This window comes from Labeo rohita, chromosome 24, assembly GCF_022985175.1.
Source record: "Labeo rohita strain BAU-BD-2019 chromosome 24, IGBB_LRoh.1.0, whole genome shotgun sequence".
Lineage (NCBI taxonomy): Eukaryota > Metazoa > Chordata > Actinopteri > Cypriniformes > Cyprinidae > Labeo > Labeo rohita.
In genome coordinates, this window is record NC_066892.1 from 4,503,445 (window position 1) to 4,521,676 (window position 18,232).

The 18,232-nt window shown below is 33.4% G+C and overlaps 2 protein-coding genes across 2 annotated transcripts; both read right to left on the minus strand.

The window, feature by feature from the left end:
* Positions 1–4,251: 4,251 nt before the first annotated feature.
* On the minus strand, positions 4,252–8,684 carry arf2b (ADP-ribosylation factor 2b). Its single transcript, XM_051098499.1, has 5 exons — positions 8,573–8,684; positions 7,595–7,750; positions 7,261–7,371; positions 7,011–7,135; positions 4,252–5,279 (listed from the first exon to the last, which is right to left on the minus strand). The coding sequence occupies exons 2-5, from the start codon at positions 7,740–7,742 to the stop codon at positions 5,118–5,120; spliced, it is 546 nt and encodes a 181-aa protein (XP_050954456.1). The 5' UTR covers positions 7,743–7,750; positions 8,573–8,684; the 3' UTR covers positions 4,252–5,117.
* Positions 8,685–8,789: 105 nt separating this feature from the next.
* On the minus strand, positions 8,790–18,196 carry LOC127155908 (mitogen-activated protein kinase kinase kinase 14). Its single transcript, XM_051098497.1, has 10 exons — positions 18,070–18,196; positions 17,867–17,995; positions 15,658–15,762; positions 15,399–15,562; positions 15,169–15,319; positions 12,439–13,161; positions 10,570–10,661; positions 10,382–10,496; positions 10,200–10,306; positions 8,790–9,353 (listed from the first exon to the last, which is right to left on the minus strand). Exons 1-10 carry the CDS (start codon positions 18,149–18,151, stop codon positions 9,150–9,152), a joined length of 1,872 nt encoding a protein of 623 aa, XP_050954454.1. The 5' UTR covers positions 18,152–18,196; the 3' UTR covers positions 8,790–9,149.
* Positions 18,197–18,232: the final 36 nt, after the last annotated feature.

Sequence of the window (18,232 nt, forward strand, 5' to 3'; positions counted from 1 at the left end):
TGGGTGCAGACATTTGTAAATATTTTTGTGTCTGGCTTCCGGTCTCATTTACTTCCAGCTATTTTTAGCTGCAGAAAAAGCTCATTTTGCTGCTTGATATTGCAAACTTGTGTGTCTTACCATATTATTTTAATGCATTATCTTAATTATGAACACACTGGTTTGTAGTGCAAACTGTTTTACGGTTTACTGCACTTTGATATTCTTCTCGTTATTTCGTTATGGCGGATTACAAACCGGACGTCTAACACATTACCAGAAAACAGCTTGCTTACGCATTGAAAAATAAGGTGGATACGCTCCATGACGCTTTGCGCGAATTATGGGTTTAACTTAGGGCTGTCAAACAACTAATCGCGATTAATCGCATACAAAATAAAAGTCTGAGTTTGCCTAATATATGTGTGTGTATTGTGTGTAATTATTATGTATATAGAAATACAAACACATTCATGTATATATTTAAGAAATATTTACAATTATATGTAGTTATTATCATTTTTAAATAATTATATTATATATAAATAAAAATATTTTGTACATAACATATTTCTCTTAAATATTTACATTAATTTGTGTGTATTTATATACATAATAATTACACACAGTGCACACACATATATTAGGCAAACTCAAACTTTTATTTTGTATGCGATTAATCGCGATTAGTCGTTTGACAGCCCTAGTTTAACTTCCGTTAAGATGTAAACAATCAGTGAAAGGCTCGCTCTATGAACGCAGTAATACGTTTTGGTTAAAAACTGGGTATATTGAGATGATATTCTACTCAACCTTCAACCATCAAACATAAAAATTACATTTAAAAGTGTAAAAGCTTTAGTTTTAAGCATAAAGCATAAAAATGAGGTATGTTTAACAGACTATGAATATCTTCAAAAGCGCAATTCTTTTCATAGCAATTACGGATGGGTAAAATATAACTCTAATAATATATATCTGGATTATGTAGTAACATGCCATAATCAAAAATGTTCATTAAAGCATTGTGATACTATTTCAACGTGATTTCTGTTATTTTGACAGATGATTAATAGTATTTACCTATCAAAGAGATGTGAGAATTTGAGGAGAAAATGAGAGATTCGTCATGCATTCAATGGAATTATTAATAAGATATATTGTAAATTAAATAGGGAGAACGTGTCCTTTTTCATAGTATTACAGCGAAATGCAAAGGGAAAAAATGAAATATTTATACAGCGACTAAAAAGATCTCTTAGATTTTCTTGTTATAACGTTACGTTACAAAAACCAATTGTTACGTTATTCTCATGATGTCTAAAAATTAAAACATGAAGGAAAATCGACAGCTTATTTAATCAAACAGGCAGGTAAGCTTTATTTGTAGGGCAACCTTATGACTGGGTTGCCAGGTTTTCATAACAAAACTGGCCCAATTGCGTTTCAAGGGATAAAATTTTTTTGTCTTTTTGTCTTTTATTTTTTTGTCTGGCTTCCCCTGGTAAATTCATATTTCAGAAGCTAAATATGACATTCAACCCACGGACATCAAAAACAACTTGCAGCAACAGTGTTAAAATAGCCCAGTTCTGTAGGAAAACCACAGACTTGGCAACTCTGCCTTATGATTTGAAATTATTCGTTTCAGTGTTTTTGAATAGAAGTTCGTCAAACTGGAAGTGCCACCCTTAATTCAAAACACAGTAGGCGGTGTTGCCAGGTCCGTGGTTTTTCCGCGGAATTGGACTACTTTAACACTGTTGTTGTGGATTGAAGTGCCCCCAATAACTAATATTTAGCCCCTGGAATGCTAATTTTACCATAAAATGTGTGTTTTACCCCCCCTCGAGATGCTACTGGGCTAGTTTTGGGCTAGTTTTGAGTAGCAATTGGGCGGGTTTTGTTGTGAAAACCTGGCAACCCTGGCAGTAGGCTCATTAGGAATAAGGTGGACAGCGGATAATGATCCAAAAGTCTCACCCATAGGCTTACTACCACATTGAAGAAAGATATAGAAGATATAGATGGGTGAACTATCCCTTTAAGTTGTCGCTTGTCACAAGAAGGTGGTCAAATTAATACTGATTATCTTACAGGACACTAGTCGTCAACAAGAAATTCAAATGTCAAACTGAAAAACAAAACATTGATAACAGCTTGCCACACATTAACATTGATAAAACCTTGCCACACATTAGCGGTAAATGTGTCAGGTCAAAGGGAAGTTTAAACATTGAGCAACATCAAGTCAGATTTCCTGCTTATTGTTTTGACAAACCAACAAGGAAAAGATTTCATATTCACAATACGTGAATGCAGGAAAACAATGTTTACCTTGACTAATTCAGCCTCTGTCGCAGCTTAACTGAAGGATTTGACACACTTTACCCCACAGCTGGGGGCAAAGATCATTGATTATCTTTGGTAAACTATATTTTAGTAACGGAATACTTTAGCTACAATCTCAAATTGTAGAGAATTTACTTTGAATTACACTGCTGAAAAAAAAAAAATCTAAAGGTTTCCATTACAAATACCATTATAAAACTATCAAATTTTAACCATAAAAACAGTCAAAAAAATGGTTTCCTGGTTTAATGGTTTAATCAAAAATAAATGCTTACCTCTTTCTCATATCGCATCTCAGTTAAATGGTCATATGACAAAAATAATGCACAGTTTATCCAAATAAGAGAACAATACATCTATTTGTTAGGCTTTTCCTTTATAAACATTAATACTTGAAACAGTTAGAATTAGTCATTTGTGGTAAATACCCAATAAGCACTGTTTAAAAAAAAAAAATGCAGTAATACAGGTAGGTACAAGCATTTTAGTGGAAACCATGACACATTTTACCTCACTAAGTTTTTGTAACATTGATAATAAAAATGTTTCTTAAGCAGCAAATCAGCATATTAGAATGATTTCTGAAGGATCATGTGAGACTGAAGACTGGAGTAATGATGCTGAAAATAAAACATTTTAAAAGATACTTAGATTTTAAAGACATACGTAACATGATCTATTTAATCCATCCTTGTTCAAGTAAAATGGAACGAAACGTTTATTTTTCTTAAAAAAATAAAATATATGATCCCGAACTGATTGACGCTAGTTTATTTTATAATGCTTACACTGCAAAACCATTAATGATTACTGATGTACATAGCATATACTGAATTTCACTTAATACTTTAATATCGAAAGAACACTTTTTTAGTTAACTTCTTGTGAGGTTGAAGACCCTTGATCACACATCTGACCTACAATCTGAAATTGAAGCAACCATTTTGTTATCAAATCTTGAATAATAATTGGGAAAAATATTACAGGGTTCATACAGATACTGTAAAATGAATTTCCATAACTTTCAAGGACTTCAGAAATCAGAAATCCCACTTATCAATGTCTCTTTCAAATTCTAAAAACTATAAATAGATAAATAAAAATATACTTATAAAACAAAATGGCAAACATAAAGTGAAGCACACGCATAGTATTACTTCTAAAGTATATTGTAGTAAAACCACAGTTGATTTTCTTAAGGGATTTGTATCTGTGTATACTTTTTCTTTTTTCTTTGTTTTGTTATTATAGCTATACTGCTTTTTTGTTTGATGTTTTCTACTGTTTAAACCGCTCCGAGATCCATATTCCGCTCCGAAGTTTTAAACTGAATCAAATGATTCACAAACCCGCACCGAAGCCCCGATCTGAAACAAATGATTCGCGATACGCGATCCGAATAGAACGCCTCAAAACAGTGAATCATTTTGCGACGCATTGGTTTAACTGATTCAGAGTTTCAAAAAGCTCCCTACATGCTTTTTAAAAGCATTACAAGCGATGTCAAAATTTGAAAATGAACGTTTTTTTTATTTATTATGGCTTTTGAATGATGAATGATCGAAGTCACAAGTTTGAATCAATTGGAGCGGATCCAGCGTACATGACTCAGTTGATCTGGTTCGTCTGTTCCTCTTTTTGCGCCTACAGCCATGTTTACATGACATTGCGTGAAAAATATTTGCTTATTAAACACTTATTTCATAGATGCACTGTCTTTCAATAATTCAAGCACTTTTCAAGTACCTCTTCAGGAATATTGCTATTTTCAAGGGTTGTCCAGGCCTTAAATTTAAAAAGTCAAAGTACTTTAAGCACCTTATATGAACCCTGCTATTACTTTATAAACACTGAATTAATAACTTTGAACTTAACCCACAAGATTTTTCAGGACACACAAAATGAACATAAAGAAACATGTAATATATGATGTTTTTAATTCAAATCAAATCCAACAATTTGGTGGTAGGGGGAATGTTCAGCAGTCTGTGATTGTGCTTGGGGTCTGTGTGGCGGCTGGAAACAGGTAGTGTACAGTAGGAAACCAAAGATCTGCCCACGACTCCACTACCCACATTCGGACACATTCACAAATTAAAACATGGAGCTGAAGAGCCGGAAATAAAACAGCCTGATTTTCAAATGACTCAAAAGAACAATCAAGGATGGTGGTGGTTCAGGGGGGAAATCTGAGCGAATCGTTCCTGACCTGATACAGGTTACAACAGCTTTTCCTAAAGTTACAGGGCAGGTTTTTAATCTCATTTTAAAATGCTATATCGAAAGTGTACAGGGCTTTATATTCAGCAGGCCTGTAATACTGGAATACTAGGTTATTGCAGGTTTATTATGACAACCTTGGTTCTTTCTTCGCCAAGTGAAAACCACGCATGGTGCAGTACAGAACAAAAACAACAAGAGTTGTATTACAGTTTGCGAGGTGGAACGATAAGAGGAGATGTGTGTGTATAAAAGGCACGCCAGGGTCATTCCCAAACCAAGCAAACAGACAGAGAAGCCTTCATACACACATGAACACGATACATTCTTGCTAACGTGCATAATAAAGATCAACTATGCACACACGCACACACAAACACAGTCTGAATCAGCAATGCCCAAACCTAAACAAAAAAGGGGAACATGGGATACTGAGTTCAGTCATAGTCTGGGTCAGTACTGTAGCCGTGTGTGTGTCTCGCTCTCTCAAACACGCGCACAAGTCACGCACACCTACCCATTCACACGACAACAAACACACACAGATTTGGAGGCGGTAGACGAGCTCATTTCTGATTTTTTAGCTGATTGGAGAGCCAGTCCAGACCCTCGTAGAGCCCGTCTCCGCTGGTAGCGCAGGTGGCCTGGATGTACCAGTTACGATGACGGAGGGCGTGAAGGCCCAGTTTGTCTGTGATCTCGGCGGCGTTCATGGCGTTGGGAAGGTCCTGTGATGGACGGGAGACAAAGTCAATCGCACAGATTTAGAGACAACCAGACAACATACACATTAGTCATGTAAAATCAACATGAAATGTGACCCTGGACCAAAAAACCAGTCATAAGGGTCCATTTTTTTAAACTGAGATTTATACATCATCTAAATAGATAAAATTTCCATTGATGTATGGCTGACATACAACTATTTGAAAATCATATTACTAATCAAAAATTAAAGTTTTGATATATTTATGGTAAGAAATTTATAAAATATCTTCATGGAACATGACCTTTACTTAATATCCTAATGATTTTTGGCATAAAAGAAAAATGGATCATTTTGACCCAAACAACGTATTTTTTGCTATTGCTACAAATCTATCCATCCTGCTTAAGACTGGTTTTGTAGTCCAGAAGCACAAATGGCATTCACACTACATTATTTTACCTCTGCAACATGACATTTTCAAGTGAAACAGGATATTTAAGGAGTAAAACTTTTTTTTTTTTATGACCACTAAAAGCACATCCAGATTTTACATTAAACATCACTTTAAACCTCAGAAACCCAAGCGTTAATAGTTCATAATGTATTTTTTTGTACACAAGCATTTTGTTGGGAAGCCATTATGTTATAAAAAACATTTCTTTTAGGGTATTTATGATTGCAAAAATTCACCAATATTTTTTTGATACAGTAAGTGACACATATACACATATAACTAATCATATCAAAGCATATTTGAAATATAATGTAATATTTTAATACCAATTAATTTAAAAATATATATATGTTGTTACATATATTCATAATTCAGCACACAAGTGTGTTTTAAAAAAATCATATGTATATAAATAATTAAATAAAATTAAAAAAAAATATTAATCACTTTTTTTTTTTTTTTTCCCCCAACCAGTAATGCTAAGCTAATAAGTTGAGAAATTTCACTGTTTGGCCTTTTAAATATTGTAACAGTCATAAGTATATTTTATAATAATATATTGGAATATTTTAATACCACTTAATTTTAAAAATATATGTTGTTACATAAATGAGACAATAATGACAAAGCAAAACAAAAACACATATAAAAACAAAAAAACAATATCTTTGTACCATTCACTTCATTGTGTGAGAACAAAATTAAATAAAATAAAATGTAATTTAATTTAATTAAAAAAAATAATCATTTTAAAGTTCGATCCCTAAAGCACCGCCTAAACACTGATCAAACATTTACATTTACATCTAAGCCTCTTCCCATATTTTTTTTTTTTTTTTTTACTAATAGAAAAATAATAAACTTTATAAATAAGTAAGAATTGTGTCAGCTGGCTAGTGCCATTTTGTGCATCTTTCGCATGATAATATGCAACATCTTTTCTTCAAAACTTCCTTGGGTCAGCTACTAGTTTTACCCTTGTTTAGTAAAAGACAGGTATTACTTCATTGCTTTATTTATGCCATTCTGCCTCACCGGATCTCTGAGGGTTAATCTGTGTTTAATGTATCAGAGTCATATTTCTTTTTTTTTTCGGATGAGAATTTCATGCCATCTCTTCATGTTGGCATCTTTCTAAAACCATTAAAATGTGTGCCAAAAAAGCCAGTTTGATTGCCTACACAGTTTCTGATGTAAACAACAAGTGGGTATGGGAAGCTGACAAGTAAATTTATCTCAGTTACTTTTATAATTTGCATTTAATAATGTAGAGATACCACAGATAATAATGCTCACCTGTTTGTTTGCAAAAACGAGAAGCACAGCGTCACGCAACTCATCTTCTGCTAACATTCTCGTCAACTCCTCTCTGGCTTCATTAACTCGCTCCCTGTCATTACTATCCACTACGAAGATCAGACCTAACAGCAGGAATATCAGGATAATCATTACCACAACAATATTTGAATCTGATTTTGTTACAGTATTTCTATCAGTCCATTTGCAGTGCAAAAACATTCATCCTGAGTGTTTTATCCTTTCATACCTTGAGTGTTCTGGAAGTAGTGCCTCCAAAGTGGTCTGATTTTGTCCTGGCCACCAACATCCCAAACTGTGAAACTGATATTCTTATACTCTACCGTCTCTACATTAAAACCTGCAGCACACAACAGGTGAAAATAACTTTAAAGCTTGGACAGTACAAACACAAACTCAACACATACACAGCAGATAATCTGAACAAAAGACTTTTGTGCATCATTATGCACAAGCGAAGGTCAAACCGTGAGATAGTCAGACTGACAAGAAGTGTCGGAAAGTGTTTTTCAGCATACCAAACCCTGACAAAAACAAATAACAGATAATGTCTTCAGCCGTACCGATAGTGGGAATGGTGGTGACTATTTCTCCCAGCTTGAGTTTGTACAGGATGGTGGTTTTACCGGCGGCATCGAGACCCACCATGAGAATTCTCATCTCCTTCTTCCCGAATAAACCCTTAAACAGGTTCGCAAAGACATTCCCCATGCTTTAAACTGCAAAAATAAGAGTTAAACATAGATTAACAATTCAAAATTAGTTATATGCACAAACTACATGCATTTCAGTAATGCTGGGTTAGAAAATAAGACCCTGACAATACAATGTCTTTAAATATACCAAGTCATACATTTTCATAATTCACAGAAAGAATAAAAAGGCTTTATCATATGATAGATCCAGCTTTTTATTTTTTTAATGAATCAAAGTATACACAGACAAACACCATTATTATCATCTGTCTATGAAACTGGGATAAACACGGGAATCTATAGGTGAATTATTGTCAATAACACTAATTTAATGTCATTTAATGTCTGTTTATCATAAAATATAAGGCACATCCAGTGTTTTTGAGAATAAACGACTAATAAAATTGACAAACACGATCAGGTGTCGGAAACAAACAAGTTAAACAAGTTTAAGTAAGTGAGTATACGACATAAAAGTAAGCTTAATTCAATAATATGTCAAATAAATATGCCAGCTACCATAAACCTGTTATAATAGCATGATAGCTAGCTTTGCCTACGCTGTTCACCAAGAACAACTCGTTAATATGTTTCACAAACAATTTTAAGTACTAACATATATTATTTGAAGAGTGTAAGGCTGTGTTTGTCTTAGACAAACTCATTTTATGGACCAATCATCTTTAGCAAATTAGCCGACTAGCTACACACAAGATAAGAGCAGCCAGCTGGCATTTCAAATGACGGATTCCGTCATTTGTAAACGGCTAAATAAATGACTAACGAGCTTAACGTAACCGTCAATAAGTGAGAACGTTTATCAAGAAGGCAAAGAAATAAAATCACCTCTGAACCGGGACTTCTCGAGCTTTCTGTCTCCACTGCTTTAGCGCACCGCTGTCACTGCAAAATGGCGTATATCGCAACTCAACGCACCGGCTTGAGAAACCCCGCCCATCACAAAGAACGGACCAATTAGGTAAGGAGAACAATACGTAATCCCGCCTTCTATGAGTGAAGCCCAATCAGAATGGCCGACAGATCCGGTTGGATTTGGGAAATGAGGAAGTAAGAACTTCCGATTTATTGTAGTGACTGTACACGCCTTGGTTTACATTGCATAGCACTGAGATAGCGTTTTTAATGCGTAATATATATATATAAAAAGTATTTATACAATGTATATTATGTATAAAACATTTAGCTTAAACAGTGCTGTCTTCCTAACAAAATCAACACAGCAATTTACTGTACCTGTACAATTGCATTAAAATAGTTTTCAAATTTGACACATTAATCCTATTAAGCTCTGTCAACTGGGACAAAAATGTTAAAACTCAAATCAAACACGAATGAAGTGAGCATCACAAAGCTCAAAATCAACGGAATGAGATGTAGAAAATTCCAGTTCTGGTCACTTTTGTTAGATTGCCACTGTTGAGCAGACATCTGAATGTTCATCATATTCCCGCAGCTCTAGTTTTCCATCTCTGACCCTCCAATCCCAGTTGGAACCGCCGTCGGGAGCGGGAACGCATTGCAACCACATGCCTGACTCGCACACTTCTGTGTCCGGAGACACCAGACGCCCATCTAGGGTGGCCAAACTAAAGGTCCTCAGTGATATCTGTGATCATAAAGAAATAAATGCACCATTTAATCTCTGCTTACATGAATCTGAAATACGTACACTACCATTCAAAAGTTTTTGAACAGATTTTTAATACCTTTTCTGCTCACCAAACCTGTATTTATTTGATTCAAGATACAGCAAAAGCAGTCAAATTTTGAAATATTTTTACTATTTAAAATAACTGTTTTTTATTTGAATATATTTTAAAATGTAATTTATTATTGTGATTTCAAAGCTGAATTTTTAGCATCATTATTATTCTAATATTCTAATTTGCTGCTCAAAAAAACATTTATTATTATGTGAAAACAGCTCATTTTTGCTTTTATGAATAGCAAGTTCAGATGAACAGCATCTTCTAAAGCATCCTTGCTAAATAACAGTATTAATTTCTTTAATTTCTCTCCTAAAAAAAAAATGACACTGACTCACCTTTGAATGGTATAGTGCCTAATGTTAAAAAAGCTTTTTATTTTAGATAAATGCTGATCATTGGATCTTTCTATTAATCAAAGAATCCTAAAATAATGTACTCAACTGTTTTAAATATTGATAATAATAATAATAATGCTTTTTGAACAGCAAACCAGCATATAAGAATGATTTCTGAAGGATCATGTGACACTGAAGACTGGAGTAATGATGCTGAAAATTCAGGTTTGATCACAGGAATAAATTACATTTTAAAATATATTCAAATAGAAAGCATATATTTTAAATAGTACACATATTTCACAATATTACTGCCTTTGCTTTATTTAATAAATGCAGCCTTGATGAGCAAAAAATAATCTTTGTTCAAAAACTTTTGACTGGTAGTGTATAATTATGAAATCTCACCTGTTCACTGATTCCCACAGCTATGTGTCCGATTTTCACCTGTGGCCTCTCTCTGATCTTTAAACTCTCTCCGCTCACATCTTCCACCCATATATCCACGCCAAGACCTGCATGTATACACAAATCAGTACTCACAAACATAATTTTTGCACTTGAAATTGCACTATATTAAAGAAACGCACCTTCAAAGTAGCAAGAAGGCGTCTGATCAGTTGACACCGACCAATCCACATTGAAGCTTTGACCATCTACGGTGCTGCAAGAGGAAAAGACCCCCGAGCTTAAATCATCAGGGTCCTTTAAAACAAAAACATGTTGTTAATTTGATGTTCTGGGACAATAGCTTATATGATTGTGTCTGCAGGTTTACCTCATCACTAAGGTCTTGTTCAGAGTCACAGCGGCTGGTCCAGGTGAGAGGTTGCGGTCCGTGAGAATCAGGTAAACTTGTGCCTATTTGTTCTGTGGAGAACAAATTAGAACTAGATGAGTAAAGTTTGAGAACAAACTTTAAGTTGGCTTGAGAAAGCCTAGCCTGAAATAGCAGCTAGCATGATCTAACACATTGCTTACATGATTTAACATGTTGTTATCATGTTTTAGCATGATTAGCTTGTTGCTTGTATTTTTATAGGCTGATTGCAACGTTGTTAGCATGATTAGCATGTTGTTAGCATAAGTTGCAAGTTACTAGAATGTTGTTAGCATGATTAGCAAGTTGCTAACATGTTTCTAGCCTGATTACCATGTTACTAGCATGTTTCTAACATGGCTAACATGTTACTAGCTTGTTGTTAGCATGTTTCTAACATGATTAGAATGCTGCTAGCATGATTAGCAAGTTACTAGCATGTTCCTAGCATGATTAGCATGTTGTTAGCATGTTTCATAACATGATTAGTATGTTACTAGCATGTTGCTAACATGATTAGCATATTACTAGCATGTTGTTAGCATGCTGCTAGCATGATTAGCAAGTTACTAGCATGTTGTTAGCATTATTAGCATGTTACTAGCATGTTGTTACCATGTTGCCAGTATGATTAGCATGTAACTAACACGTTGCTAGCATGATTAGCAAGTTACTAGCATTTTGTTAACATGATTAGCATGTTATTAACACGTTACTAGCATTTTTCTATCATGATCAGCATGTTACTAGAATGTTGCTAGCACGATTAGCATGTTATTACCATGTTGTTAACATGATTAGCAAGTTACTAGTAGGTTTTAATATGATTAGCATGTTACTAGCACATTGCTAGCATGTTTTATCATGATTAGCAAGTTACTAGCATGTTGTTAGCATGATTAGCAAGTTACTAGCATTTTGTTAACATGATTAGCATGTTATTAGCACGTTACTAGCATTTTTCTATCATGATCAGCATGTTACTAGAATGTTGCTAGCACGATTAGCATGTTATTACCATATTGTTAACATGATTAGCAAGTTACTAGTATGTTTTAGCATGATTAGCATGTTACTAGCACATTGTTAGCATGTTTCTATCATGATTAGCAAGTTACTAGCATGTTGTTAGCATGATTAGCAAGTAACTAGTATGTTTGTAGCGTGATTATCATGTTACTAGCATGTTGCTAACACGATTAGCATGTTACTAGCATGTTGCTAGCATGATTTAGATAGATTAGAAATATTAGAAATATTAGAGTGGAAGCTTAAATGAGTGTAAATGGATTAGAAATAGTACATAGAAGGGAAGCTTGATTGAGCCTCAAGGGATTCTGGGAGTTTAGATTTGAATTTTGTCAGTTGGAGTTTGAATAGTGTTGCTCATTTGAACATTTCGTCAGTGTAAGTCTATGCGATTTTTGGTGGTTTTGATAGTCCGGTTTACGAAAACTGTAAGCCGGATCAGTCTGAAAAGATACAGCACACTGAGTCAGACCAGACCTACAGACTTTTCAGTTTTCTTTCAAGATTCTTTCAAAATTCAAAAGAATCTTGTTTACAATATGAAGATTCTTTTGTGGAATGGAAATGTTCCATGGATGTTAAACTTTAACTATAGATTCCAGTAAAGAAGCTTTATTTTTAAAAGTGTAGTGCGTAAGTCACATGCTGCTTTTTATGATTTTTCACATTCACTGTCATTGTATGGAAAAGAAAAGCAACATTCAGTTAGACCTCTATCTCATTCCACAGAAGGAAGAAATCAAAGAAGAATAGCAGCTTAAATCAAATAAAGCTCACACACAATAAACAATGACTCACCACTCTTCCTCAGCATGACTGACTCTTCTTCAGACTCTGAATAGCTGTCTTCACTCTGCATTTGTTCTTCTTTCGGGTGATAAAGCGTCTGGAGCTGTAGAAACGGTTCCCACTCTTGCGCCCCGTCGCTGCCAAGCTCTCGAAGACTCTCCAAATCACTCTCCACCTCTTCATCATCCACAACGCTTCGGATATCTCCATCCCAGCTTTCTGATTCCTCCAAAAGACTTCTGTCATATTCACCGCATCCTTCAAACACAACTCTTTTTTCAGTGAAATAATCAGTTTTGCTTTCTTCAGCCTCTGTTTGAGCTATCCCTTTGACATTTTCATTGATCTCCAATGCATCATCTTCAGACTCAAGCTCTCTGTCATCTTCTGAACAGCTTTCTTTCTCATTATCTTCCTCTTCACCCCAGTATCTGTCCATCCAGCTCCTCATCTTGTCTCCTTTTAGTTTGCTGATATGTGCATCTTCATCCCACTCGCTCTCCTCCGCCGTGGAGTCAGAATCATCCTCGTTTGGCGCCATCTGTCTCCATGTGCTCACCCAGTGGATTGTGGGTGCTGAGAGGTTTTCTGGAACGCTAGAAGGGCTTGTTTTCATTGGAGTTTGCTTGATGGATGGGACAGATGTCTCATGCGAGATCACATTCGGACAGTCCTCGAATGCAGGTGCTGAATGATGTTTAGCCAATTCCTCAGAACCAGAGAGCCCACATACTAAATATGCATGGAACCAAGAGTTACATGTAAGTTTGAAGTCAGTAAGATTTTTAAATAAATATAAGGATGCGTTAAATAGATCAAAAGTTTGCAAGTCACATCGCAAATGATTTATATTTCAAATAAAACTGTTATTTTGAACATTCTATTTGTTAAAGAATGTATCAGTTTCCATAAAAATATGAAGCAGCGCAACTTATTTCAACACTAGTAATAAAAAAATGTTTCTTGATGATTTCTGAAGGATCATGTAAAACTGAAAACTAGAGTAATGATGCTAAAATTTCATTTTTGATCACAGGAATAAATTACTTTTTAAAATATTTTCAAATAGAAAACAGTTATTTTAAATTGTAATAATATTTCACAATATCACTGTTGTTTTTCTGTATTTTTGATACAATAAATGCAGCTTTGGTGAGCATAGAAACTTCTTTCATGTAAATATTAAAGGGAACCCCTGCTTGATATAACGTAAATGATGTCTCGTACTGAAATATGCAGTAGAAAAATGAAAAAGACTTTATTAAAAAAACTCTCTGTTCTTTCTGTTTTAGTCCTTATGCCTTTGACAGAGTTCGTAGACACTAAAATTAAATTCCAGGACTTTTAAGGACTTTTCAAGCACTGCTTTTTATTTTTAAAGACTTCAATTAGAGATCTCACCTACTCACTTGTCTTTCGTATTAAATTCTTAAAAAAGAGAAATAGATAAAAATATACTAATCAAAATGGCAAAAATAAAGTGAAGCACATGTGACGTATTGCTACTAAGTATTACAAAACTACACTTCTACTATAGTAAAAGCAATGTTAATTTTCTTACAGAATTTGTATTTGTGTATACTTTTTTGTTTTGTTTTGTTATTATAACTGTACTACATTAGTAGTTTGATGGTTTCTACTGTTTAAGAAAAAAAATCAGAAAAAAAGATTAGCGAAATCACTCCGAAATCCTGATCTGAAACAAATGATTCGTGAACCCACACCAAAGTCCCGATCTTAATAAAATGATTCGCAAATTTGATTCAGATCAGGACTTCAAAACGTTAATTGCGAATCATTTGATTTAAATAATTTAATTCGCTAAATGATTCACAAACCCATTCCGATCTAAATCAAATGATTTGCGATACGTGATTTGAAATCCCGATCTGGAACAAATGATTCGCGATACGAATTGGAACACTTTAAAATAGTGAATCATTTTTGCGACGCAATGGTTTAACTGATTCTGAGTTTCTAAAAGCTCCGTTTCACCCACAACTACGTGCTTTTTAAAATCGTTACAAGCAATGTCGAAATTCGAAAATGAATGGCTCCTTAAATTTGATCTGGTTTTTGCTAGTGAATCGCTTGAAATGAATGATCAAATCACAAGTTTGAATCAATCGGCGCAGTTCCAGCATAAATGACTCAATTCATTTGATTCATTTGGTTCCTATTTTCGCATCGATGTTACAAGACACTGTCAGTACTACTATTTGATTAGCTCAACTGAAATAAACAAAAAAGGTATGTTTGCTTGGAAAGATATGTGCTTACTGACATAATTAAACACTTACTTCATAGATACATTGTTTTTTAATAATTCTGTCACCTTTGAAATACCTCTTCAGGATTATTGCCATTTTCAAGCATTTTCCAGACCTTAAATTTAAGTAAGTTAAGCACTTTAAGCACCTTGTACGAACCCTGCTTTGACTATAGCTACTAAAAGAACTTACAAACGGCAAAGACAAGAGACCCTGATGCCATCGTGGTAGGATGTAAACATGCCAATGCTTGTCATGAAGCTGCACCCACTGAAGGAGTTTCTCAATGCGGATTTAGACGCCTTGTTGGGAAAATCGATGGTATGGCATTTGGTCTTAAGCCTACGCTTATATCCATCGTCACCTGTAAGCTCTTTCAGTAGCTGTGGTCATCGTATCAGTATTTTATTCTGAGTTGTGTTGCACATTTGTTATACACATTTTGCAAGCATGCACAAACAGTATGAACCTGTTCTGAGTGCTTTCACCGTCTTGTCCAGCAGTTCGGATGCCGAATGTCTCTCTCTCGGCTCCTTAACCAGTCCCCCTTTGATGACCTCACAGGTCAGCGGGTCACAGTCAGGTGGAATCTCCCATAAAGGAGGCGGCTCACTCACAATCTGACAGTCAGAACACATTTCAACAGTTACGTACAGTGGACATAGGCGTAGTCAAAAGCAGCCTGTCCGCTCACTGCACCTTCAGATAGAGTGGATGAGGATAGTATCGCGTCCAGGGCTGGTGTCCGTTGAGCATGTGCAGTAACATACAGCAGCTGCTCCAGACGTCGGCTTTTGCAGAGCGAGGATCACCCCTCGCCACCTCCGGCGGCATGTGAGACTCAGTGCCACGTAGAATATTCCCTGCACAGACAACACGCACTATAAATCACGCTTCATAGCAGGCATGTATACTGGTGTGTGTGTGTGTGTGTGTGTGTGTGTGTGTATATAATCACCTCTGAAGGTTTTAGTGCTGTATCCACCCTGATTGAGCGTCTCAGAGAGTCCAAAATCACAGAGGAAACACTGTCTGCCATCCTCAGACAGCAACACGTTGTCAACTATATACATGAAACCAACATATGAATGATATCAGTTCACAAATCAGTGATTTTTGTGATGAAAATGCTTATATAAAATGACCATAGCTTGAAAATACACACATAAGTTGAACGTTTGGGCATTTAATTTTTGTTTTTGATTGAATTTTGATTTAAATCATATGCTTAAATGTGTAAAATTAGGATTGATTTTGTTAAAACTGGGTCATAGAGTGAGGGATGCATTGATAATAATGTTATGGATATAGCAGTCAATAAATAATTGATAACACATAAATCACTGATATTAGAATTCTTTTAAATGTATACTATGATTTTAAAATTATGTATTTTTAAAACTTTGTATTTCTGGTCAATATATGTTAAATATAAACAGCTTTTTTAAATATTAAATGTTTATGTTCATATACAATGGCAAATTATATTACAAAATGTACTACAGTGAGTAAGAAAATACATTTCCAATCCTAAAATATATTTTTAGTAAATGCAATTATTTATTTTTATTTTTTTCTGGACAATATATAAAAAATTGATACACATAAAACAAACAAAACATAATAAACATACATAATAAACACTGCTCAAAATATATAAAATATAAATAAATGTACCAATAAATGTTTATCAAAATATATTTTATTTACATGTTTATAAATATACAATTTATATATTTTAAATATTTATAAATATATTTATTATATTTTATATTATATCATCTTTTTAATAAACTTTTTAATGTACATATTCCAATAAACTCATAAATTACAGCTTTTTTTTTTAGGGCATATTATTTTTTTGTAAATGTATTAAGTATATACACAAATTTTGGACAAAATAACAATTTTATATACATAAAACAAGATAAAACATAATAAATAAACATAATAAACACTAAACCAAAAATATCTAAAATATAAATAAATGTTCCAAACATGTTTAGTATATGTTATATATATAATAAATATATTTATTATATTTATATTATATTAAAACACTTTTAATGTACATATTTCCAATAAACAGCAGTTTTTTAATGGTGCACATCATTTCTTAGTTGTAAATTATATATTACAGTATATATTCAGTTTTGGACAAAAATTTGATATACATAAAACATAATAAATAAAAATATATGATAAAATATAACTCAATGTACCAATATTTTTTATCAAAATGTATTTTATTTATGCATTTATAAATATATATTTATATATTATAAATATTTAGAAATATATGTATAATATTTTATATTATATTAGGTTTTTAATAAACTTTTTAATGTATATATTTGCACTAAATTCATAATTTACAGCAGTTTTCATGGTGCACATATTTTCTTAAGTTTATTAAGTATTACATTTTGGACAATATAAAATTTGATTTACATAAAACATATTAAAAAATCATAATAAACACTGCTCAAAAATGTATATGATAAATAAAACTAAATGCACCAAAAAGCTTATCAAAATTTATTTTATTTATATATTTATACATATAAAATTATATATTATAAATATTTATAAATATATAATGTTTTATATTACATTAGATTTTAAATAACCTTTTTATTTTATATATATTTCCAATTAAATCATAATTTACAGCAGTTTTCATGTTGCACATTATTTCTTAGTTGTAAATTGATTAGTATATATTAAATTTTGGACAACATAAACATATAAAACATAATAAATAAACATTATAAACACTGCTCAAAAATGATCAAAATGTATTTTATTTACATATTTCTAAATTAATATATAACTAATATTTATAAATATATTTATAATATTTTATATTATATTAGCAATATATGTTTAACATATTGTAATAATATTATAATAAAAGTTTGTACTTGTTTTGTTGAAGTTTGAAATATATTTTTTTTAAAAATCAAAAAATATTTTTGGCAATATGGGTTGCCAAAATTAAAAATAACACTAAAAGCTAGAATCTGTTTAAATGCTACAAATAAATTTATCAAAATTTTGAAGTGAGCATTTTATGACATTTTATGCATGTATATATTGTTCCAGTCAAAAATTTAGACATCATTTTTACAGAAATCAATACACAAATGATATTTCACGATGCTGACCTTTGACATCCAGATGTACGACGCGTTTGCTGTGCAGGTGTTTGAGAGCCTGCAGGACCTGAGAATGATAATACAGAGCCTGTTCTTCAGACAGACGACCCTTCACTCTCAGCAGCTGAGCTAAAGATCCTGCAAAAAGAGAATTTCTTGGCTCAAGTATGACTTGATTGCTTTCAGATGCGTCCACTGGTAGATGCAATCACCTCTTTTCAGGTCCATGAAGAGAATCACATTGGGTCCTTCTCTCACGGCCCCGTACAGCTGGAGGACACGAGGAGACTCCATCCTGCTCCACGTTTCCACTTCCTCCCACCTAAAACTACAAAGGGGAATCTTCACAAGAGACCAATGCATTGGATCAGTTAG